At 38.1% G+C, this 26430-nt stretch overlaps 1 protein-coding gene across 3 annotated transcripts; it reads right to left on the reverse strand.

Annotated features, from left to right (window-relative positions):
- Positions 1-336: 336 nt before the first annotated feature.
- On the reverse strand, positions 337-25521 carry lmx1al (LIM homeobox transcription factor 1, alpha-like). Of its 3 annotated transcripts, none has more exons than XM_037793294.1 (9): positions 25248-25521; positions 22116-22204; positions 20428-20617; positions 4032-4264; positions 2734-2897; positions 2518-2595; positions 2315-2435; positions 2082-2237; positions 337-961 (listed from the first exon to the last, which is right to left on the reverse strand). In XM_037793294.1, the coding sequence occupies exons 1-9, from the start codon at positions 25289-25291 to the stop codon at positions 804-806; spliced, it is 1233 nt and encodes a 410-aa protein (XP_037649222.1). In that variant the 5' UTR covers positions 25292-25521; the 3' UTR covers positions 337-803. The 3 variants fall into 3 exon arrangements, with proteins under 3 accessions (XP_037649222.1, XP_037649223.1, XP_037649224.1); XM_037793295.1 differs by having other exon boundaries at positions 25345-25519; XM_037793296.1 differs by lacking the exon at positions 25248-25521 and adding an exon at positions 24857-25208.
- Positions 25522-26430: the final 909 nt, after the last annotated feature.

Consider the following 26430-nt stretch of genomic DNA (forward strand, 5'->3'; position numbering starts at 1 on the left):
TTTCTTTTTGGTCCATATTATTCCTGTCATGCATTATCAAAAACTAAGAATGTAGTTTGAAATTCACATGGAGAGTTTCTTCCTCTTTGCGATCTGTGTCCTCGAAGTCACCGGGCAAGTTAAATTGTAATCCTATCCAGCACAATATCCTGAGTTATACCTCAGGTTACATAAACATACACACTAACCTGAGAGCAAAATTGTACTCCAATCCATATACAGTATTGTATACGCTGCAGTCTTTCACGCACGATAACTAATCACTAGTCCTGTCCAAAAAAAAAAAAAGTTATGCAATATACTAATTTAATTTGGACCCCCAGCTGCTCGTAAGGCCTGCCAAGACTCCTAATACATGTAACTCGATTGATGAATTCACTTTCAACAACCAATTATCATCTGTAAATCGTGATATACATATTAATATGTTTGATAAGTGTCTTTCGTTTTTGTTTTTTGTGTTGGAAAGTGCCATGAAATGTTTTACATAAATACAACAGGAGAAATTGAGGTCTTTTTTTTTTTTACATATCTTGGAGACATTTACAGTGTCTGTATTTCCAGCATGTGATTCTTATCAAGGAAAGATGGTTGGAACGTGTCGCTAATCTGCTGAAAAGTGATATTATGACTATATGCCTGGCTTTGTGACGGCCCGTGATAAAAGCTCAGGAGTGTGTTTGGGTGTAGGCTGTTTCATGGAGAGTGGTCCCACCGGCATGTTGATGGACAGACTCCATTAGCTGCATCTCTGAGGTGAAAAGGTGGAACAGGAGTGGGGAAAGGGTGAGAGTTTATAAGGGTCAGGAGGTGAAGTAGGAGTTCTGCATGGAGTAGAGACGGTCGATGGGATTTCCCACTCGCCCTGGCAGGAGACTGCCGTCCCCCGTTGCCAAGAGGCAGTCTCCAAGGTGACCGAGGCTTCCGTCGCTGTCCAGGTCGTGGAACACCGTCTCTGAGTCTGCGGTGAACAAAAGAGTGTGCACAGCTGAAGTGGAACTGTTTCAGATTTTATAACAGGTGTGTAAACATCAGACCGGCACATAAGGGTACTTCGCAAAAAGTCAAGGTAGCGCCCCTCTTTGGGGGAAAGAAAGCCGAAGATCCCAAAGACTTCAATGCAATTTGACGAATGTTTGGATTGTAATTTTGACAAGTTCGTATGCATTCATCTCTTGTTATACATATGTTTATTTTATACACATGTCTAACAATTATTTTGCGATCCTGCCTGAACCTGAGCGTTCATGATGCCTTAATAAATTAAGGTTGATCACCGCCATGTCCCTTCAGTCTTCCCTCGTCCAACACACCATGTCATGTTAGCTTGTCGGGAAGGAGATTGAATAACACTCCAAAATTAGGCTAAATTTTGGTGAGGAAAAACTGGCATGGCCATTTTCAAAGGGGTCCCTTGACCTTTGACCTCAAGTTATGTGAATGAAAATGGGTTCTACGGGTACCCACGAGTCTCCCTTTACAGGCATGCCCACTTTATGATAATCACATGCAGTTTGGGGCAAAAACATGCAGTATTTTGAATGCAGTATAAATGTGTTATTTTCGATGTGTTTGAATATTTCTGCATGCTGGCGTCCCTGAACAGTCTTGGAAATGCATAAATTGGATGTGACTGGAAATGAGCCCAATTGTATTCAGCTTTCAGGGTTTTAAGGGGTTTACTATGGAAAAGCTAAAAGAGCATTCAATTAGAGGAACTTGGGATTCTAGTACCATTTTGCAGTTTAACAATAAAATACAATAGGTTGTGCTTTTGGCCCGTGGCCCACCATTAAGCTCCAGTTTTGGCCCTCCAAGAGAAAAAGTTTGGGCATCTCGAATCTAAGAAAATATTGAAGAATATACAGTATTGTGCAGTGCAACTATAGCGTATAAGGCTCCATTAAACTCAGTGGTTTGGAAGAAGGCTGATATTTACTGTAACTACTGAGACTAACTCGCTGAATGGCCCCATGACCTTGACTTGTGGTTTTGACTGTCATGAGGGGGAAATAACGAAAACATTTTCATTTTGAGGGGATGGTTTGTTTTGAATATGCAGCTTTGACCTCCCGTCTTACCATAGGAGTGGAGCTGCTCGCTGTTCAGCTGAGGCGGTGTGAGGCCATGTCTAAATGGCTCTCCACCGTAGATATTGGGGTCCAGAGCAAGTAGCTGCTGACGTGGCAGAGAGGGATATCCCAGCATCCCATCCATGCCGTGGGTACTAGAGCCATCTGTGTAGAGATGAGAATCCCTTTAGTGTTTATTCTTCTATTCGTCTTGATCCTGCGTTGGCACGTTAAGCTCTTACCCTCGCTGTCGTCATTGCTCTGGCGGCCTCCTCTACTCGGCCCTCTCCTGGTGCCTCCCAGCTGCTCTTGTTCCTGCTGCTGCTGCTGCTGTTGCTGCTGTCTGCGAGCTATCTTTTTCATCTGAGGCATAAAAAACACACTGTGTGAATGTTCTCTTTGTGTTAAGACAGAACGTGTCCTCAGGAAATGCATAAAGTCTAACCTTGGCTCTCTGGTTTTGAAACCACACCTGCACAACGCGCACCGTCAGCCCAGTCTCAGCAGCCAGTGTCTCTCTCACCTGCAGATTAGAGTTTAACAAACTTAACAGCTTCAAGTGCAAGTTGAGGTGAACTGCTATACAGATGATAAAATTTGCAAGGCAAGGGAGTATTTTCTGGCGCACATTTCCATTGATAAAACAAGCTGGTCCACCCACCTTGCGGCAAGGCTTAGCAGATACTTCGAAGGAGGCCTTGAAGGCCCGGCGCTGCTGCGTGGTCAAGATGGTGCGTGGTCGTTTTGAGCGCTTATGCTCCTTGCTGTCGTCACCACCTTTCCCCCCGCCGGAGCCTCCTCCACCTTCCTCATCCTCACTTTTCACTGAGCAAGGTAAGCAGACATGAAAACAGTCAGAACAGCCCGGTATAGGAGAAGGTACATTTTCATTCATCCTTAAAGCTAGGGTTGGTAGTCTCTATTCTCTATACATCCCGACAGCAATCAATAAATCAAAAACGTTAACTTTATTAGATTTGTCATATACATACAGGTACATACATACATGAAATTTGACCTCTGCATTTAACCCATCCTTAGGAGCAGTGAGCTGCTGTGAAGCGCCTGGGGAGCAACTTGGGGTTCAGTGTCCCGTTCAAGGACACTTGGACATGCAGACAGTTGGAGCTGGGGATCGAACTGCCAACCTTGGCATTAAAGGACGACCCGCTCAACCAGCCATCCCACTCACTATGTATTTACTACCTAGTGAACAAGGGAGCAACTTGAGACCCTTAAACCCCCATTTTCCATCCAAAAGCTGCTCACTGATCTGCAGTGGAGCAGCAATGTGATTGAGATTGGCCAACACGTTCTCATTCCAACTCGTCACATTCTGACGCTTTATCAGACCCCTCGGCGTCATTTTTCGGTCGGAGTAAACAGGTGCTTAATGTTGTGAATTAACAAAAACGCTTTCTTAGGTTTAGGCAACAAAACCACTTTGTTTAGGTTTAGGAAAAAACTAAGTGGTTGGGCTTAAAATGACTACATTTGTAAAGTGAAAATGAACTCAGAGGTGAACATGGGACACGAACAAACAGCTGATGGGACAGGATGTGAACAGCGGTCTCCTGGATGAAAGCCTTGTGTTTGTTGGACCCATCCACCTCCCGTCTTGCCCGCCCTGTGTGCCTCTTTCACTCTTAAAACTACGTCACCACACTCCCGGTGCACTTTCCCTGAGCGTTTAATATCGACGCGGATGGGTTTACATTGTAGATAATGGAACTCCCGGTGCGTCTACATACCGACGCTAAAAGGTGCCTTGTGCATCAGTATCGAACGCAGACTGCCGTGACAAAGCTTCAGTATTTGACGCCCTGGGTGTGAGAACGGGCTGGATTGGCTTTGCTGAAAAATATGTTGAATGCATAAATGTGTGAAGATGTATGCATAAACTTTGAATTGATTTAAATGTATTCCAGGGAAAGCAGCCTTGTAACAAACCTAATATACCTGACTCAGTCGGTGTGGGACTAATAGCAGCCAGCATTTCCCTCTCCTTCTCGTAGTCCATGCGGCAGAGCAGCTGGCCCTCTTTCAGCACAAACTCATCACCTCTTTGCAGCCGGCGTTCACACTCGCAGCAGGTGAAGCAGCCGAGGTGGTACACCTGGCCCAGCACACGCATGATCAGCTCCGAGCGTCCAATCACCTGCAGGCAGGCGCTGCACTTCCTCACAAACAGCCTGGAGGGGCACAGAAAGACACATAATTATGGAGGATACCTACACATAAATTGTAAAACACAGCATTATGGGAGTGCAGAAAAAAAGAAAAGTGAGGTAATTAAAGATGGAGGCGCAGTCAAGGAGCTCCGACACATTTACCCTCAGCTTAAACGATTCTGAAGATTAGCATAGTCTCTTAATTAAAGGTCGTATAAACATTACCCAATTCACAGAGCAACAAGGTGAACATCTGCTAAGAGGAATTACAGTAGTCGGCATTTATATATTATATTTTCTTTTCTCCGTCGTTACAGTAGGTGGCAGTAGTTAGCTGATGATAAGAGCTGCCTGTTTCCCTTTTAAATCCTTAAATGTTTGATGAGGTAAACTCCAGTCTACCCACATCCCACCCACAATCTTAAAGTACTTATTTAACTCTTAATACAGAGTCTTTCTCAGGTCCATTGCTTTTCCCCCCCATGACCCCTTTCCTCCTTTTGTCCCTCCGTCTCTCCTCCTGTGAGATGTTATAACCCTTCAATTTCTGTCCTGCCTTGCCATCTCTTCACATCCCCTATTTCTATTCACGGGGCCTAAGTCTCTGCCATTAAATTCCTCTCAAATCCCTGCCTCTCGCACTCGGTTTCCTCCCCCCCCTCCCTCAGCGGTATTTTTCTGCCAGCATTCCCAGTTCTCCCTCACGCCCTCCCAGCCTGCCTCCCCAGTTCACTGAAACTAATAAAGACAGGATTAATTAGATTGTTGTTTAAACAGTGCGATGGCCAGACAGACGCTGTAAACTCATAACCAGGGATTGGGGATAGCATGGGGTTAATCTCTCTCCTCTCACTTATGCACACTAAAACACACTTACACACACAAACATAGACACACACACACACACACACACACACACACACACACATGCATGCGCACGCACGCACAGGCATGCACACACCCAGGGAGTATCAGTAGTCTTGACATTGACTAGTTACCCACGTTCACCATCATGATCATGATCTGGTGGTGCAATCACGAACTATGTGCCGGATCACCAGATTATAAGAGTTACCAGGTGGTCAGAGCAGAGGTGTAAGAAAGAGAAAAGGTCAGCGGATGCAGAAATAGCACCAAAACCTGGACAAGAAGGAAGGGAGGGTGAGAAGGGGAGTGACCAGGGGGGAGGAAGGGACAAAGGCAGAAGTGTTGACGCTCCCTGACTGAGTGATAGGAAGGTGTTGCTGCCCAAATCTGGAGTGTAAAGAAGGAGCCAGGTCTGCACATTAGAGCTCCTAATCTGTGATTCTGTCCCAAACGCAGCTGCTACGGCTAATCTTTCTCAATCCATCTGCCAAACACTCCCCAAATTCCCCAAATGACAGTGTCGCTAATTTAACATCACAACGCAAACACACAAGTGTCCCATAAAACTGCTCTATTGTGGCAAGACTTTGGCTAAAGGTTGCTGTTTTCTTATAGAAACATCTTAGAGAGCTGCTCCTATACTGTAAAATGTCTGCAAAAAACCTTCATAATCATCTAACGTATTCTACAAAGGAGAGCGATCACCACCCTCGCTCTCCTCTCCGTCCACTTCGACACCTTAAATGCTTCCTTTCACTGTGAACTAAATACAACAGAATTGTGACAGGATTGCTTGACATAAGACTGATGATGCCGGTGGTTTAAGTCCCACGCTCCCTAATCGGGGTGTACACAGCACGGCAGGAATTTACTCAACATGGCAAATGAAGGCAACTTGGGGCAACTGCCACAGAGGGGGGTCTGTAAGTAGATCAGTCTAATCCCTCTAATAGAAGTATCATTCACACTGGCGCTGACCAGGCTTGGAGCTTCATCACGTGATGGTTAAAGATCAGCAACATGAGTTAGGTACTTAGGTTCCACACCAAATTTAAACAGTTTTTCATGTTTTGGGTGGATCTATAGGTTTGTTTCTATATAGAAGCCTTCTATTCAGAGATTTTATTAAAATAGATTGACGCTTTTGCATTTTATGACATCTATCATACAAACAGGCAAGTGTTCCTGAATATATCTTGTGGTTACAGCTGATTATATGTTTAGAGCTGCAACGATTAATCGATAAGTTCATTTTGCACTTCTTAAAGTGAGAAAATACATTTCATATGTCAAGTATTTAATTCACACAGGAGTATAAAAAAATATAGACAGTTATCAGAAAACATGCTATATCACGATATATATCGTTATCGAAATGACCTATATCACGAAAGAAGATTTTGGCCATATCGCCCTATTTTATATGCGTGTATATGTGCAAATAAATAAATAGAGAAATCTCAGAAATTCTTAAAAATCTGGGCAAATGAAACCAAAAGAATCTGCAATGCAAGAAATCATTAGAGGCAAGTGAGAAAATATTAGTTTTTTTTCTGCAAGTGGAAGGAAAGTTTGTGGTTCAGTGTTGGTGAATCATGGCTGCGCTGACTGACAGGACTGTACTGTATATATTAGAGCTGCGTCTATTAAATTAATCGGCAACTATTTTGATAATCAATTAATCAGTTTGAGTAATTTCTTTGAAGAAAAAAAAGTGATTTCAGCTTCTTAAATGTGAATATCTTCTGGTTTCTTTACTCTTCTATGACCGTAAACTGAATATCTTTGAGTTGTGAACAAAACAAGACATTTGTGGACGTCATCTTGGGCTTTGGGAAACACTGATCAACATTTTTCACATTTTCTGACATTTTATAGACCAAATAACTAATCGATTAATCGCAAAAATAATAGACAGATTAATCAACAATGAAAATAATCATTAGTTGGAGCCCTAAATATGTTTAAATTAGGGCTGTCAATTGATTAAAATATTTAATCGCAATTAAGCGCATGATTGTCCATAGTTAATCGTAATGAATCGCAAATTTGTTATCTGCTCAAAATGTACCTTAAAGGGAGATTTGTCAAATATTTAATACTCTTATCAACATGGGAATGGGCACATATGTTTGCTTTATGCAAATGTATGTATGTATTTATAATTGGAAATCAATTAACAACACAAAACAATGACAAATATTGTCCAGAAACCCTCACAGGTACTGCATTTAGCATAAAAATATGCAAAGTCAAGCCCAATAGACAACAACAGCTGTCAGTGTGTCAGTGTGCTGACTTGACTATGACTTGAAACTGCATGTGATTATCATAAAGTGGGCATGTCTGTAAAGGGGAAACTCGTGGGTAACCCATTTTCATTCACATATCTTGAGGTCAGAGGTCAAGGGACCCCTTTGAAAATAGTCATGCCAGTTTTTCCTCGCCAAAATTTAGCGTAAGTTTGGAGCGTTATTTAGCCTCCTTCGCGACGAGCTAGGTTTTCTAGTGTCATGTGATACCAGTATCTTCACTTTAGCTTTAAAACTGAGCACGCTACACCCTATAAAAAAAATGCAAGCTGAGTTAATCCGTTAAAGAAATTAGTGGCGTTAAGACGAAATTGCATTAACACGTTATTATCGCATTAACTTTGACAGCCCTACAAACAACTAATCGATTAATCGAGAAAATAATTGACAGAATTATAGATAATTGTCAGTTGCAGCCCTATATAGGTTAAAATATAAAAAAGATGAGTTTAAGACAATCCAGTTTTTATTATGTTATAGAACAACAATAAAACCATGACTTTTGAATTTTGAATATCGCTAATATAGCAGGCATAATTTTGCATCAGAGATCAGTAGGAAAAAAATTATATTTTCATGAAGCTGACTAGAGAAAGTTTTTTCTTGCATTTCAATTTCCGCTATAAAAAAAAAGTGGAAGTTAGAATTTAAACAGCTGAGGTGTAGAGTTAAGACCAGCTGTGAACAAATCTATCAGAAAAGATATTTGGATTGCTTTGGATTTAGAAAGCTTTCCTTTAATGAAGTGACGTGTGTAATATTCATGATATGTACCGAATTACAGAGAAGAGAAGTGCAGACAGAAGACTGTCTGCTTATGAGCTTGTGATCTACAAAAACCTCAGGAACTTTGGCTGCGGGCACCTTTATGTTCGATGCTGTGGATTTCTGAGGGGTTAGGGGGCACAACTAATTACAAGCTCGCTGATTATGAGATCAAAAAGCAGAGAGGCAGGAAAAGGTACTGGGTGGTTATAATCAGCCCTTTCCTTCTCGCTTTATTCTAGATCCTCGGCATACAAACAGAATAACAGAATCCTCATCGTCTCCCTAAGCTGTGTCATGTGGCGTTGTTTTGCCTGTGAGCTCTGACAAGCGCGACATTGTGTGGACCGCAACACAATCATTCCATAAATATGTATGTGTCTTAGAGCGATTACAGTTGTTGTGCTTGCTTTCATAATTTATGAATATTTATACAGGTACGGGTGTGCTTATACTAACTCTAGGTTTGGAGTGCCTCTATGGGTTTGGATCAGTTGTGTGTACGTGAGCTTAACTTGGACAGCTTAAGGCTTCACTCTGAAGATCTGCACTCATTTTGATTCCTATAACCTGCAGTTTAAGATGCTTTATGTCTCTAAACAAGGTATTCATGTACTATATATACGTTATGTGTTCACAATGACCACACAAATGGGTGTTTACACGTTCCCTGAAAATGAAGGTGCATCCGAGGATCCATGCTGGCGATGCAAAAATAACAAATGATATGCAACAATCTTACTTTTAAGTTCGGTTTAGTATCCATTTCTTAGATGTGTGTGTGTGTGTAAGGATGTGTGTGTGTGTGTAAGGGTGTGAGTGTGTGTGTGTGTGGATGTGTGTGCGCGCACTTTCAGCGGATATTGCTCTGTGAAGCAAAATGGCTCAGAGCCAGGGTTCAGTAATCACATCATCTCCTTTTATTAAATCTCCCTGCACTGCTTCTGTGTTATTAAAATCTCCCAGCATTCCCCACGATACTCGCTACCCCTGCCGCCACTCACTCACTCACACTCACACAAATACACACATGTATATATATATATATATATATATATATATATATATATCGTACAGTCACACACACATACGTGGGTATACATGCAGCCACATACACACATAAACACAAATATGCACAGTTTGTGTAAACAAAGATAAGGTGCCCGGGTACAAACATCAATAAAACACTGACAGATGCTGTCATGTGTGCACCGTATCCATCCATACGTCAATAAAGTAACATCATAAGCAGTCCTCTTGCTCAATGCTCTTCAAAATTTGTAAAAAAAAGCTTTGTAATAGTTGTTATCTCATGGCCACGAAGGCCGGCAGTGTATGGAATTCATCTTTAGAGGCATTTCTGCACAGTTATACAGTCATACATGTCTCGAAATCGCTCACACTGGTAATAAGACCAGCTCAGTATCCATCCACGCATCAATAAAGTAACATCATGAGCAGTCCTCTTGCTCAATGCTCTTCAAAATGTGTAAAAAGCGATGTAATAGTTCTTATCTAATGGCCACAAAGGCCGGCAGTGTATGGAATTCATCTTTAGAGACATTTCTGCACGCCAATCTCACAGTAACATATCTCCAAATCGCTCACACTGGTAATAAGAGCAGCTCAGTAACCATCCACGCATCAATAAAGTAACATCATAAGTAGTCCTCTTGCTCAATGCTCTTCAAAATGTGTAAAAAGCGATGTAATAGTTGATATCTAATGCCCACGAAGGCCGGCAGTGTATGGAATTCATCTTTAAAAGGCATTTCTGCACGCCAATCTCACAGTTATACAGTTACATGTCTCAAAATCGCTCACACTGGTAATAAGAGCAGCTCTACATGAGAGCAGACTATAATATTCAAGACCTAATGTAATGTACCTGAGTAAAGTAGCAACAGAGAAACCTGCATGACGTGCACGGTCTGCGTGTCTATGGGTGTGTGTGTGCGAGCTACACCTGATGCTACCAAGAATGAACGCTATGTGCGAGGACATAGATGTGTGTTTGTGTGCGTGAGTGGGCGTGTGTGTGTGTGTGTGTGTTAGTTTAGATAAAACAGTTAATCCCCAGGCCACCAGAACGCAATATCCTGTCTGCCCGTTTCTCATTTCCTGTCTGTCTCTGGCGGAGTGGGAAGCAGCGGGGAGGGGGGGCGGCGGGGGACAGCGGGACCCGTTGCCCCAGAAACAGGAGATACAGCCGGTCGATTTGAGAAAAGTCTACGCCGATCTCCCTATCTCTCCCTCTCCGGTGCGACCCCCTATTCTCTCTCTCTTTTTTTTTTTTTTTTCCTCTCCCTCTCTGCTTTTATTATCTCAGATTTAATAAAGCCAAGGCGAGCAGCTTGTTCTGCCATGAAACATTTATTAGCTGTCTGTTATAAAATTGTTGTGGGGGAGGAAAGATGATGGGGTCTCATCTCACATTATGCAAAAACAGTGGCAATATCACCCCCCCCTCCTCACACACATACACACACATGCACCCAGACAAAAATCTTCCTAAAAATCTCAGACACCTCGTCTTTACCTTCTTTATCCCAGTTCTAACCCTCTCTCCATCATCGAGATTTCTCCCTGATGTTCTTTCATTTATACCATCAAATCTTACTGTTCAAAACACAAAAACTCCCCCATCCCCACTTTCTTTTCCTCAGGCACACCTCCAACCATCAACTGTTGAGCTGCAGGTTTAGTTCTCCTGGGTAAGAGAGAAGTGTTTCAGAACCACATGCATGTATCACGTGTCGCCTCTCACTGGGATTTAAACATACTAGGGCTGCAACTAACTAGTCTATTTTCATTGTTGATTAATCTGTTGATTATTTTCTTGATTAATCGATTAGTTGTTTGGCCTAAAAAAAGGTGAAAAATGTCGATCAGTGTTTCCCAAAGCCCAAGATGACGTCCTCAAATGTCTTGTTTTGTCCACAACTCAAAGATATTCAGTTTACTGTCATAGAGGAGTAAAGAAACCAGAAAATATTCACATTTAAGAAGCTGGAGTCAGAGAAGTTTGACTTTTTTTTCTTAAAAAAATTACTCAAAACGATTAATCGATTGTCAAAATAGCTGGCGAATTATTTAATAGTGGACAAATAATGGATTAATTGTTGCAGCTCTAATGTATACAGTACAGTCCTGTAAGTCAGTGCAGCCATGATTCACCAACACTGAACCACAAACTTTCCTTCCACTTGCAGAAAAAAACAAATATTTCTATCTCACTTGCCTCTAATGATTTCTAGCAATGCAGATAGATTTGGTTTCATTTGTCCAGGTTTCGAGATTTTCTGAGATTTATTTTATTTATTTATTTGCACATATACATGCATATGAAATAAGGCAATATGGCCAAAATCTTCTATGCTGATACAGGTCATTTCGGTAACGATATATATACTGTATAGATATATATATATATATATATATATATCATGATATAGCATGTTTTCTGGTAATTCAATAAAAAAATAGTCTATATAAAATAACCTCATCGTAAAGCCTGTTTTCGTATACTCCTGTGTGAATTACATACTTGACAAATTAAATGAACTTGAGCGCAATACAAACATAACCATTTTAAGTGAAATTATAGAGAAAAAATTAATAAATACAGGCCTAGCCTATATCACCCTACAAACAATTAAGAAAAATATATATACGATAGACATTTTTATATCGTTTGGACGATATATATCCTCATATTCCCCTGCCCTTATATAAAAAACATTAAGAATTTAAGAAAAAGTTTTATCATTATGCAGAAGTTGGGAGTCAAAATGGCTTACGAAGATACTTCAATAGTCATACTTAAAAAAGAAAAAGGATCTAAAAAAATAAATAAATTCTGCTGCCACCCTTAACATGACATTTTCTCCTGAACAGTAATACTTTACTTTTTTAATAATGTAATGCCATTTTTAAATCTCTCTCCAATTTTAGAGGCAAATATCTCAAAATCTGATAAAACCAAAACTATCTGCATGATTTGATACAACTAGAAATATTTGTTTATTTTGTTGAACAGACCTTTTAAAACCGTGATTGTTTCCATATTCAGACTTAAAGGTCTTATTGATAACATTTTTATATAGACAAATATATAAAAAAAAATAATAATACATCTAGAGAGCTTTAAGAAAGGTGCCGAATAAAAGTATGGCTCTTCCTAAAAAGAAATATTGTGATTGTGAATTAATCATTTAAAAAATCTTGACGTGTCTAAAGTGAATGTTTTGTTTATCTCTGTGGAAGATATCTGACGTTTGGTTCCCACTTCCAACACGGCTTGTGGGTCAATAGTAAAACAACGTTGGTGTCAGGTGGCATCTCTGGGTCGTCAGTTAGTGTTGAAAAACGGATAAATGGCTGAGATTGACGGTAAGTGCCTGGCAACGACTTGTTGTGAAGTAAATTCAATGGAACAGTGGAGGGAGAATAGCAATAGCACCTTTAATATATTAAAAGTTACTCATTAATATGACTCATTAACCAGAGTTGAGGTGTTAGCTGATGGGGATACGGGCTTGTTGTCCTCCTGACGTGTCATTGCATAATTCTGTCTAACAGTATTTCCCTGCAGCCCGACAGTGTCAGGCCTGTCATCGCAGGACAGCCACAGAATGCTGGGTAATTAGCACCGTACCCAATCAGCCTCCCCGCCGCCTCCTCCTCCTCGTCCCCATCCCGAGACACAAAGAGCCGCTGAGGGAGGGGAGGCGATTAAGAGAAAACAAGGGATAAACGGGGAGATAAACTGTTTGGTGTCATCGCTGCCATCAATCTCAACGAGAAGGAAATGAGGTTTGGAATAGAGAAATATTATTACAAAGCAGACAGTGATGAACGAGGTAACGGATAGAGAGACAGGGAGGGAAACGGTGGCTGAGGGTGGGGGTTTGGAGGTGGTAGAAGATGCTGTTTCCATCCTCAGACTCACAAGTTCACTCACATAAAATGCAGCGTAACTTGAGAGGATACTGTCAGGCCGTCAGTGTTAGACTCACATATAGCTACCTGGTCAGCAGAGGGAGATTCCATAACGGTGGCGGCGGGGTCTCCCTCTCTCTGTCTGCAAACGCAGGGTTTGTAGACCTAGATGTAGTCTCAGTGGCCTCCACCCCACAGAGTGAGGTATTAAACCCCGAGGTTTAGTGAATATCCACCCCGGTGACCTGTTTTTTCACAGGGCTGAAGCCGCCTTTATGGGGCTTACAAGGGAGCTCGCAGGCTCCGAGCAGCCAGACTACCCTCCAGTCTGTCTCAGCACTATTGACCAGGGAACACTGGCCTTATACTGCTCGGTTTGGCAAGGAACCATAATGTCAAAGACGATGACTGTGAAAAAGGATACTGAAGACGGTAGACAATATTCATGCATGTCTGTCTGCTATTTCAGGTGGTTTCATCGTATTATTTTTCAATCAGAATGATATTTAATCTTTCGGTAACTTTAATTCAAAATGTTTTTACTTATAATAAACACAATTAACATACACTTTGAGACCAAATTTCCTTTAGATCTTTGGGAAAATGTTACTATGTTAGTATGTCGAAGTATGTCGAAGAAAAAGTCGTAAAAAAGTTATAGCATAGTATGTTGAAAAAAGTAATTGTATAGTATATCGGAAAAAAAATCAGTATAGTTAAAATAAATTCATAGTATTGTATGTCCAAAAAAAGTCATACTATAGTATCTTGAAAAAGGTCATAGTATAGTATGTAAAAAAAAGTCATAGTATAGTATGTAGAAAAAAAAGAGGTAAAAAATCATAGTATAGTATCAGTATAGTATCAGTATAGTATCATTACTACTCAGACTTCCTGTTTCTGATATAGTAAATGTTCCATCCAAGTTTTTCTTCCCATCTTGCTGGTTCAAATGATGCATTGCACCATGCAGTGCATAAAAACATCCATGATGGTGGGTATTATAGAGTATGGAGGGAAGCCTTGCCACAAAATTACTCCGAAGCCTCGTGTTGAACATCTGGTCCATAACAAGAGGGATTTCCAGAGAATTTCTTGAGGTTTCAAAACAAAAATAAATCCACCAAAAAAAAAATCTGCAAGATGCACTTGAGTTTATTGTGTCTAAATCCCCTCATTTCCATAACAGATTGAGACGAGGGAATCTCTAAACTGGAGGCATACCTCCTGTTTTATTACATAGATAAGGAGTGGCAGGAGGGTGAGCACTAATTTATTACAAGAAGTTTCAGGGACTGAACTTGAATGTGACTCACAACTGAACCTATATTCTATATAGTTATAGAGTGCTGCAGGAATAAGTCCTAAAACCTGGAAATTAAATAGCATTTTAGCATTTCCGGTTCCCTCGTCTGGAAGTCAATGGGTTTTTAATTTTATGCCTGAAATAAGGTCTGTGGTTAACATAAGCTGAAGAGATTTTAACACTTTGTTCTACGATATAAAATACGTCAGTAAATATTCCACTAATGAATTTAGAAGATTTTATGTGCGTTTGTGTAAAAAAAGGTTGCTAACAAGTGGCTAAATGAGACTACTAAACGTCATGACGCCGATTCGTCCGCCTTTAGCTTACCAACGTATCCTCACGCAATGGTTCGTATGTTCTTTAGAAAAAGTTATTCCTCCTTTTTTGTTAGATTTCCTACGAATGTCCAGCAACACGTGTCAATTCCCGCTCGTTACATGCATGCAGTCTTTTCAAAATAAACTTCCGTCTCCACAGGAAACAATGTCCTTAGGTTTAGGCAATAAAACTACTTAGTTAGGTTTAGGAAAAGATCATGGTTTGGCTTAAAATAACTCCGGAAGTGGCAGAAGTACAGAAGTTAGCTGACAAATAAATCAACGTTGACTTCTAGTTTCACACGGGACACGAACAGCGGTCTCCTGGGTGAAAGTCTGGTATTTTTTGACCCACCCATCCACCTCAACGTCCTCCCTACGAGGCGTTTGTCACTCTTTATACTTCCTGGTTCATAATTACGTGAATTGCACAGGAATTTATTTTGTGGGATATATATACATGAACTATAGTGCACTAATTTTCGTAGGTATAGCTACGAACGGTGTATGACAACTGAGTTTATTGGTGGTGACGTGAAGTCATGTGACTGTGGTGTAGTTTGTTTATAGCCTAACGTTAGCTTTTTACTTCTGCCAATTGCATTCACACTTACAGTAAATAATCATAAAAGTGGGGTTCATTTTTGGGGATTATCTTGCTGAACAAAACGTATATATATCATAAACTATAAAAACCAAATGGAAAAATCCCACCAGCTTTTTGTCGAGGGAACCAGGGTGATGCTAACTTCCTGGTTGGCTTACAAAAATACGTCATCCGTGCAGCACACTGCAATAAACAGTATAGTGCATGAATATTTGGATTAGGATTATGTGTTTCACCCTAAAAAGCACCGTTATGTAGAGCAACACAGTGATCAATTCAGAATAATTTTGAAGGAAAACATCCTTTGAAAGCATTAAACATGCAAATGTTGAATAAACTTTTGCCTGGAAGGCGGTTTAGCCCAAATGAATCAGGGCGGGGGATGGGTCACATTTCAAAATTAGATTTGTCTTCTCATTTGAATTGATAGCAGGCTTTTATTTTTTCCACCTCAGCAGAATAATTATAATTAATTATTAAAAAAAAATCATATATAACTAGATGTCAACATTTTCTTTGCTGTAAAGTGTGCCTTTTAGCTTATATGCAGGGGAGGAGAGTTCTGCCTGTGTGCCGGCCGGGTGATGTAATCAAAGCGAAGGATGAATTAAAAAATATTTTGACAAGCCAGAGATGGAAAGTCGCCCAGTATGAGCAAGAAAAGCCTGCAAGATGTCGTCTTATTACCACGCATGTATACATCTCATTTTGCACAGATACTGTTCTATTGTTCTATTATTGTACATTATACATTCTGCTCTATTTTTTATTGTATATTGCACATAGTGTCCTTTCTTTCTGTATCTATTATCTTGTATTTATTTCTTATACTTTGTGTTTCCTTATAAACGGCACTCAGAGTGGAAGGCAAAGGAACAATTTCATTGTTCAGGGAAACTTGTTTTAACTGTGCACATGACAATAAACGCTTTGACTTTGACTCATCCACACATAATGTGTAGCCTATACACATCCGGCTTCTTTCAACCACCTGGAACAAGGGTGTAAGAAAATATAGAAAATATTGAATATTGCGATATTATGTATTGTGATACTGTATAGATTTTTGATTAATAGTGAACATGCAAAGAAGAACTCAGTAAATACTTTTTATACTATTTGCAAACATATGCACCCTCTCAAAGTAGTGCTGTGATGTTGGATGTTAAAGGGACGGTCGGTGATAAATGCAAATATAGATCTTACTGTTCTGATTGCATAAAAAAAGTAAACTCTCTTTTACTCAGATTCCATATGGTGGTTTGTTCTTTATATTCTGACAGATTTCCTAAAATTAGATTTTTAAAAATCGCAATATATTGTATCGCAATACATCGCAATATATTGAATCGTAACCTTTGTTTCTTCAGCCCTACCTGGAACTTAAATGGAACCAAGTAGTGGGTTAAAATAAAAACAAGCATCCCCTAATAATTTTATGAATTACCTCAAACATTTTAAGCACAAATTCTTTGGCATCTATTATCTGTTACAATGCACACACCTGCTCCAGATGGGAGGGGTGGTAGTGTAAGGCGCTGATGGACAGACTGCAGGGAAAACAAGGAGACATTGTTGCTGATCCGCTGAAGGTCACGGGCAGCGCTGCGTGCCAAGTCTGGCACCGACTCGCACAACAAGGCAACCATCCATATGCAATGTATAGGGGGCTAAATCAACACCACAGTGAATGAGCCGCCGACTATTAATCTGGATCCACAATTACAGCCATTACACGAGGGGAGCAAATACGCTTTTTCATTCCATCACTGAAAATTGAAGACTATCTATGATGAGCTCCACGTTTCCAGATAAACGTCACACAATGAGACTTCCACCAGTCAGTTCCTCTCTCTCTCTCTCTCTCTCTCTCTCTCTCTCCTCCAGATGTCAGGTACAGTGGGAGAGTCGGTGCTGCTGGATGCCGTCTGACACTTTTCAAAACAATGATAACAAGCCTTGGGCTCGTCCTTCAGCTGTCTACCCCTGGAGCTCCCACCGCTGGCACACCCACTGACCGCAACACACACCAAACAACCCAAACACACACACGCATGGTATGGCCTCAAAAGTTGAATCATGAAACAAAAAACAGGATATTTTACATTTTACAAAGCAAGTATTATCATTGCAGTATGTCCAGACAGTGTGCATTGCATTACTGTGGAGCATGAAACAGCAGTATTAAGTGTTGTTCATTCAAAGGAGATTGTGGATATAAACACTATAAATCCAGATCCATAATTATAACTCTATGATCTGCAACAGTCAACTACAAATAAATGTCATTAAATAATTACCACAACTCTTAGCTGGGGAAAAAGGGGCTCATAAGTTTCTTCATATAAGAACTCTGTTACGTGCCAAGAAGCTCCAGTTAATCATTTGAAACCTTAATAGTCCCTCAAATCCCCTCAAGTGGCCTCACAGATGGATGAAACATTTTACACACCGTCTGTCAGCACCATATATTCTATATCAATGTGTTACACAACGCGAAGCTATATCTGTACCATACTTTCTAATTTAATAATAAATAAATAATAATAATTCATGAATTATTATATAATAAATAAATAAATAATAAATTAATTAATAGGCATTTTGATGTTTTGTGTTGGTACAATTTAAATGAAATGGAAGATTACATTTTTTTTTAAAAAGAGACGCTTTTCATACCTTACATATTCAGTATCTTTTGAATTTATGTGGACTACAATTGACTACATTTAATTTGTGCCCAAAGACTTTATTTAGTATGATGAGGAAAAATGCCACAACATTTGTTCTGATTTTTCAAAAGTCTTGAAATTTGGTATGGACATGCTTTGGGCAAGTATCTAACAGTACATTCACAACAAAAATCACACTTTTATTAATAGTAAAGATTTTTTTTTTAAATTTGGAAAAAGGCTAACATTGTGTTTATTATATATTTTCTATATGAAATGTTTGTTTCATACTGCATATCATTGCTGTGTATTGGTAAGAATGTGCTGATACGATACGTATCACGATACGAGGATAACGATGCGATATATTGCGACACTTTAAACAAGGCGATATATTGCGATTTTTAAAATCAAATTTTAGAAAAACTGTCATTGTATAAAGTAAGTTAAAAAAAAAAAACACTTTTAATTGCAATGCAATCAGAACAGTGGGATCTGCATTTGCATTTATTGCAGTCCCTTTAACATCCAACATCATAGCTTGAGAGGGCACATACACTGAGAGGGCGCATCTCTTTGCAAATGTCACAAAGTAGAGTTCAGATATACTTATATACTTGATTGTGCTCCTTGTAGTTTCTGAGATAGTAGTATTTGGGCACATGGGACTGCTGTTTTGTTCCTAAAATATAATAGAATCTATTGCAAAAACAGTATCATGTGCCCAAAGACTAGATATAGTATGATAAGAAAAACTCACTTTTCAGCCAAACGGTTTCGCCGAATGTGAAATTTTCTTCTCATTTGTGCTTTATAGGCAAGCCCCGAGAACACTTCAGCTTCAGGCACAGATAGGTTAAATGAATCTATGAAGCTTTTCTACACAGCCGCTCTGTGTCTGTTGTAATGCCGGAGTTGTCGGTTGAACATGAAATTTACAATACAAAGTAATTTTTGTTAGATATAGCTTGGTAGCATTTCCTTACAATGTCAGCAGAACACTCATATTGCCTACTTTATAATTTCTAGCTAGACGTCTGTCTTAAGTTGTTAAAGATGCATTCATGTTTTTAGTGAAATTTATGTTGTTTTTTTTATCAGACTTGTGCAATATTACTAACTCGTGTAAGGATCATTTGTAATACTTAACCTTTCTTACATTAATATGCTCAGGAACTGTCAAATGATGCTCTACTTGTTTGGTAAAAGCAGCTGTTTCAGCCTGAAGAATGTACTAGAATGTGAATTGTATAAAAGAGGTGTGTTTTCTCTGGATATTTTTCCAGGCTTATGCTTTTGTTCGGGGTGTTAACAAGTTTTTGACTTGGTTATTTATCAGTTAATCTCATATAAAGTCTTTAAGAGACTCTCAGCATGCTGAAATAAAAAAATCTAAAAAAATCTGACTTATTCCTCATTGCCATATCGTCAGTATTTGCACCTGTTTTTATTTGTTTTTGTTTTTAGTTTTACTTGACAGACAAATTCTGTTTTAACTAATTAGTGGGTTCAGTTTCTTGGTGTTACTAGCACAAGCTAGCTAACCACATTAGTATGTAGACTTGTAAATAATTATCAAATATAAATATATATCAAATTGCTGTCACTAAAACTTGACCAGCTATCCAGATAGAGGTAGTTTCTTATGTCTTTGCAGAATAAGAGTTTACTTGATGTAAGAAAATATTGGGTATTGTGATATTATGTTTTGCGATACTGTATCACTGTACTGATTTTTAATTAATAGTTTACATGCAAAGATTATATCAGTCAATACTTTATTTAATTTGAGGGTCAAAGTAGTGCTATGATGTTGGATGTTGCAGGAACGGTGATAAATGATTGATGATTGCATAAAAAATGAACTGTGTTTACTCAGGTTTTATGCACATGTCGGTGTGTTCTTTATGACAGTTTTCCTAAACTATATATAAAAAAAAATTGCAATATATCGCCATGCTTACAGTATCGCAATATATTGAATCGTAACCCCTGTATCATGATGCGTATTGTATCGACAGATTCTTGCAATACACAGCCCCAACTTTAACAAGAGAAAAACCCAGAAAATAAAAATATGCATCACCAAAATGCCTGCACTCTGAAGAACAACCTAGTTTCAGCTCTATGATGAGGTCATGCATTACTGATTACTAGGAAAGTTTTCTCAACCTGTAGATTAGCATGTGGTCCTTTAACTGGTCTGAGAACATGCCAGTATTTTGCTTTTATTGCATTATTACTTTAAGTATAGAGGGTTTGAGTACTTCTTCCACAGACTCTGCCTGACTTTCCCATTCAATCAGTGGAGCAAAAACAAACAGTAAACCCTGGTCCAGTGTGTGTGTGTGTGTGTGTGTGTGTGTGTGTGTGTGTGTGTGTGCGTGCTCTTACTTCTCATAGTCGTGCTTGCAGTACAGCAGTCGGTCTCTGCAGTAACAGGTCCCGGTGAGCGCGCTCAAACACACGGCGCACTTGACGCAGGTCTCGTGCCAGGAGCGCTCGTTCACGCGCAGCAGGAAGCGGTCAGCGATGGGAGACTCGCAGCCCGCGCACACCTCTCCACCCCCCCTGTACTCCGGACCTGGATGGAGGGATAGATGGAGAGAGAGAGAGAGAGAGAGAGAGGGACAGAGAGGCAGGGTTCAAATATTTAACATTATAATGAGTCCAAGTCACTAAGTCACCAACAACCCCATAAAGAAAAGTTGACTACTAATATAAGATAATACAACTCAAATGTGTTTATTTTACATCATTTGGCACTTACTTCAGACACTATATTACCACAGTAATCCATCCTGTGCCGGGTACTCACTAAAGGCAAAAAGTTTATAGAATAGAATAGAAAGCTTTATTGTCATTGTATTAAATACAACGAGATTCACAGTTACCACTTCTGGTCAGTGCTTTAAAACAAATATTTGACGAGACTAAACGAGGCAGATATAACATATATAACAGGTAAAACACACACAGTTATAAAGCAAATAAAACAGGTAAAGTAGATGTAATAAATAAATATAAACAGAAGTGTTACACTTATGGTGTTATGGAAACCTTAATTTTGTTTGTACATTTTTTTAAATCTCAAATCTTAAAAAGTCTTTACAGCATTAAAATACGAGTTTTTGTGTACTAGAGTGGTTTATTATCCTTTAGAAAATATTATTTGTCATTACTATTGGACTTGGAAAAAGTATTAATTTCATTATATATATATACAAATATAATGTTAGGCATTGTATTTCTCCTATGGTGTCCCTCTAATATTCCCATAATATTTTGTGCCCTGATAGTGGATTAATTTAGGTAAGCAGTATTGATTTTGTCATATTTTATGAATATTTTCTCCTAATATTCCTATGGGGATTTATATTGTGCCAATACTACAGTGAACTTGATCATGATGATAGTTCCATTTTATGATATTTCTTCCTTTATAATATCCATAAGTAGTAAGTTTATGACGATCCTTGATATCCAGATCATTTTTTTTGTGGTGATAATATTTAATGTTTCATATAGTGAGATACACACATAACGTTAGGCATTTTATTTCTCTTATGGTGTCCCTCTAATATTCCCATATTATTTGTGCCCTGATAGTGGATTCATTTAGGTAATCAGTATTGATTTCGTCATATTTTATGGATATTTTCTCCTAATATTCCTACGGGGATTTATATTGTGTCAATACTCAATAGCTACAGTGAACTTGATCATGATGATAGACTACTTTATGATATTTATTCCTTTATAATATCCATAAATACTAAGTTTATGACGAGCCTTGAAATCCAGATAGTGGATTCATATAGGTAATCAGTATTGATTTCGTCATATTGTATGGATATTTTCTCCTAATATTCCTATGGGGATTTATAAAGTGTCCATAGCGAGGTTAACTTGATCATGATGATAGTCTATTTTATGATATTTCTTCCTTTGTAATATCCATAAATAGTAAGTTTATCACCAGATCTTTTTTTTTTGTGGTGATAATATGTAATGTTTCCTATAGTGAGTTTATTCCGTTTGGGCCTTTATGCAGCAGAGTGTGACAGAGTGAACTAACTCACCGAAAGGCGTTGAGGATGGAGGCTGCTGCTGACAGGGTTGCGGGCTCTCCTCTGTTTTCATCCCTTCTCTCCTTCCCTCAGTGGGATCGCTGCACAAACACACACAAAACGCACCGTTTCTGTCTAAAATACCAGCAAAAATCACTGCAATAAATCCGTTTGCACATAAAGGACATAATGGGACAAAATGTAGGCCGATGCACGCAGACATAGAAAATATGCAAGTGTTTTTTAAGGAGACATTTTAATCCAGAATGTAGATCCATAATTAGAATTCTAGAATTCGAATTCGAATTCGCACACACAAAGCTTGGATTTAATTAAAGTTATTAAAGACAGAAATAACAATGGTAAAAAAAAAAAAATGCAAAATATAAAAAACAACACATCCATTTCTGATTATTTAATAAAAATCTAAATAAAAGGAAACATATTTTTTGGTTAATAGTAGGTTACACTTCAGGGCCCTAAATCTCTGATATCATCAGCCTTTAAATATCACTGGACAATTCAACAAAAGTTAGATAAAATTGTAAAAACACTAAAAAAAAGTACGTTATAGGCTACATATCTTACATTTCACATTGAATAATCCCACTGTAGTTTTAAACATTTTTTTTTATTATTATTTTGAAAATATATATGTTTAAAAGTTTTCTGTAAAATTACGTTCAACAATTTAATTATATTAGTTTCAGGTTTCTAATTTGCACATCAATTTAATTAATGTGACTAAATGAATTATTGCAGAAGAAGCATTAAAAGACGCTGAAGGCATTTTGGATGCCACAAAATTCTCTTTAAAAGTCGACAAAAATGTCTTTAATTTCTCTCCAGGTACTTTATTAATGTGGATAGTTTTGCTGTGGCCTTATCAGACTCTGTGGTATTTTTTTTATTAGAATTAATAGATGCACCATAATATGTATAGTCTATGTTCCATCAATTGGATATTGCATTATACATTTTTTGTGATATTTGTATTGAATTTAAACATTTATAATACGATTACTTTTGTGAGGTTTGGACATTTAGCCCTTTAAATCCTATAAAAACAGAAGAAGCTATTGAATATCGGGTAATTGCCGCATCGCCACAGAAAATGAACTAATGAAATAAAACAAATGAATTATGTTAATTCAGATAATCTGATTTGATGTTTTGCCTAATTGCGGGTTGAATACATTACTGACATTATTTGTGATAATTACAGCCTGACACTGATAATGATTATATTATATAAATGTTGAAAAAGATTTCACCTGGAGCTATAATATAATTGTCACATCATATGAGGATCAATAAGATCAATAAATTGTTCTGTAAAGTGGATGCCAAAGACTGACATTCAAAGAAACAGTGGGAATATTTTCTCGGTTTTGAAGGTAATAACCAACCTTTTTGTGCTCAGAAATTAATATCGAAACAAGTAATGAGTTTTTAAAAAAACTGTTGAAATGGACAGTATTACCCTCCTGATATGAAAAGTAAAAAGACAAAGTTGATGCGTCTGTTTTGGTCCAATAACTGGATGTGATCACTCATAAAAACAGCTGTAAACTATAATGTGATAATGCAATATTATCCACGATAAGCATCAAATAATCTCCAAAGCAACACATCTATCTGACTGAAACCCAACCTGTAATAAAACCAGTTCTCTTCTGTTTGTTTGGATAAAACAAACCAAATCAAAAGATCATAATTCATCAGATATAGAAAAGGTCACTGTGTGTGATGGAGAAAATGACTTATACTCTAAGAGTGAAAGAACATGAGTTTAACAGAAAATGGGAAAAAAATGGATTAGGTGTAGAAATAAAGACATAAGCATAATGTATAATTGTATTGACAATACTGTAAGTTATTGGAAAATGTTTTAATAAAAAAATAACCCTGTATGTGTACTGCATCATCAATTGTAAACTGAACCCCTCGCTGCACTGTTGCAAGTTTCGTTGTTATATTTGTGTTTTATTTCTGTATGCATAAAAGCAATAAAGACTAAAAGTGACAAAAAAAAAAAAAAGGTCACTGTGACTTCATCTATTTTTACCTGAGCATTTAAAAAAAAAACACACACAAAATAATGTTGCAGACATAAAGAGATTAACTCATGCAACATTATTTGGGAAATCACTGACAACCTGTTCTTTGAGTTCCTGTAATCTCGGTTTGCAACATTAAAACCTGGAGAAATTTATATATGAAAAGTAAAAAGACAAAAGTTGATGCGTCTGTTTTGGTCCAATAACTGGATGTGATAAAAAAAAAAAAAAGTGAGAATATTTTTTCGGTTTTGAAGATAATAACCAACCTTTTTGTGCTCAGAAATTAATATCAAAACAAACTTAGGAAATCTGTAAAGAGTTTTAAAATGGACAGTAAAAAGACAAAGTTGATGCGTCTGTTTTGGTCCAATAACTGGATGTGATCACTCATAAATAACATCTGTAAACTATAATGTCATAATGAAATATGATCCACGATAAGCATCAAATAATCTCCAAAGCAACACATCTATCTAACATGTAATAAAATCAGTTCTCTTCTGTTTGTTTGGATAAAACAAACCCAATCAAAGATCATAATTCATCAGATATAGAAACTCACTGTGTCACTGTGACTTCATCTATTTTTACCTGAGCATTTAAAAAAAAAAAACACAAAATAATGTTGCAGGAATAAACTCATGCAACATTATTTGGGAAATCACTGACAACCTGTTCTTGAGTTCCTACCTTGAGGTGAAACACACTCCTCCTGAAATCTCGGTGAAATATTATCCACGATAAGCATCAAATAATATCCAAAGCAACACACATCTATCTGACTGAACCGGAAATAAAATCAGTTCTCTTCTGTTTGTTTGGATAAAACAAACCGAATCAAAGATCATAATTCATCAGATAGAAAAGGTCACTGTGTGTGATGGAGAAATGACTTATTCTTTAAGAGTGAAAGAAGATGAGTTTAACAGAAAATGGGAATTTTAGGTATGGATTAGGTATAGAAATAAAGACATAAGCACTGTATGAGCATTTAACACAAAATAATGTTGCAGGAATAAAGAGATCAACTCATGCAACATTATTTGTGAAATCACTGACAACCTGTTCTTTGAGTTCCTACCTTGAGGTGAAACACACTCCTCCTGTAATCTCGGTTGGCAACATTAAAACCTGGAGAAACTTTGGGTCAGAAAAACTGAACGACAAGATCAGTTCACCTGTTTTATCTCACAGTCCAGCGTGCATGTTGCTCTACGGTAAAAATCCAAAGACCATGATGATGATGATGATGATGATGAGGAGCCAAAAAACTACTGTCTCTATTGTCTCTCCTCCGTTTTCTGCAGCCAGCTTCGTGTGTGCGCTCCGGCTCCGTTTCGTGCGTAAAAAGGCGCAGAGGGAGGAGATGGACGGACAGACAGACAGACAAGGAGGGAGGGAGGGAAGATGATGAAGATGATGAGGTGGAAGATGAGCGATGATGCAGCCTATTGATAACTCGGATGAGGATGATCTTTTGCATTTGTGTTCAAGGTTATAGACGGATATGCACTATCTGTTTATATCATGTTTATTTTTATTTATAGCTTATTTTGTATATTGCTAGAATTTCAATTTTGTTATTCTATTCTTATTTTATTCTAACGTTTTTATCTATTCTTTTGTTATTATACTGTTTACTTGCACCAACAAAACCAAAGCAAATTCCTAGTGTATACCTCTTACACCTGGCAATAAACACGATTCTGATTCTGGTTAGACTTTAAAAAGGTTGCATGTGGATACGTGAAAAGATTCTCCACATGGGGAAATGACGTACATGTTTTATTATATGCTTCATGTTTCTGGTGAAATATGATCAAAAAGGACAAAGACAAATGAAGATTATAGTCAATCATAATTCCATTTTAGACATTAGAACATGTGGCCTCACTTTATATGCAATTAAACTATCTAAAGTGAAACATGCATATGAATGGAAAAGGTGGAAGAAGGAAAAGTGACATCTCAAAACATGCAATTTAGAAATATAAGTGGTTTATTTCCCTTCTGCTATTGTGTCTGTGCATGTTTCCCCCCAACACACATATACTGGGAGAAGAGCGCCCCCTTGTGTCCAAACAGAAAAGGTGCATTAAAACTATCTTGTACCAACAACAAATGTCCACCTGGAGCCTTAAAAACATTTAAAAAGCACAACAAAATAGATAATACAATTATCTTAAAAATACAACACGTGATGGCATTTGTATTTAGCTGCTTTTCATTATAGTTTGTTCAGGAAAAAACCCTGAAACTTGTGC

The sequence above is a fragment of the Sebastes umbrosus genome, chromosome 14, assembly GCF_015220745.1.
Source record: "Sebastes umbrosus isolate fSebUmb1 chromosome 14, fSebUmb1.pri, whole genome shotgun sequence".
Taxonomy (NCBI): Eukaryota; Metazoa; Chordata; class Actinopteri; order Perciformes; family Sebastidae; genus Sebastes; species Sebastes umbrosus.

What these genes read in the sequence shown, in the direction of transcription:
- lmx1al (XM_037793294.1), bottom strand. Translation starts at nt 25,291, where the DNA reads ATGTTGCCAACCGAGATTACAGGAGGAGTGTGTTTCACCTCAAG. An exon ending in TCCATCCTCAACGCCTTTCG is followed by an intron (nt 20,618 to 22,115) that starts GTGAGTTAGTTC and finishes CCCTCCATCCAG; the next exon opens with GTCCGGAGTACAGGGGGGGT. An exon ending in TTCAAAACCAGAGAGCCAAG is followed by an intron (nt 2,436 to 2,517) that starts GTTAGACTTTAT and finishes TTTATGCCTCAG; the next exon opens with ATGAAAAAGATAGCTCGCAG.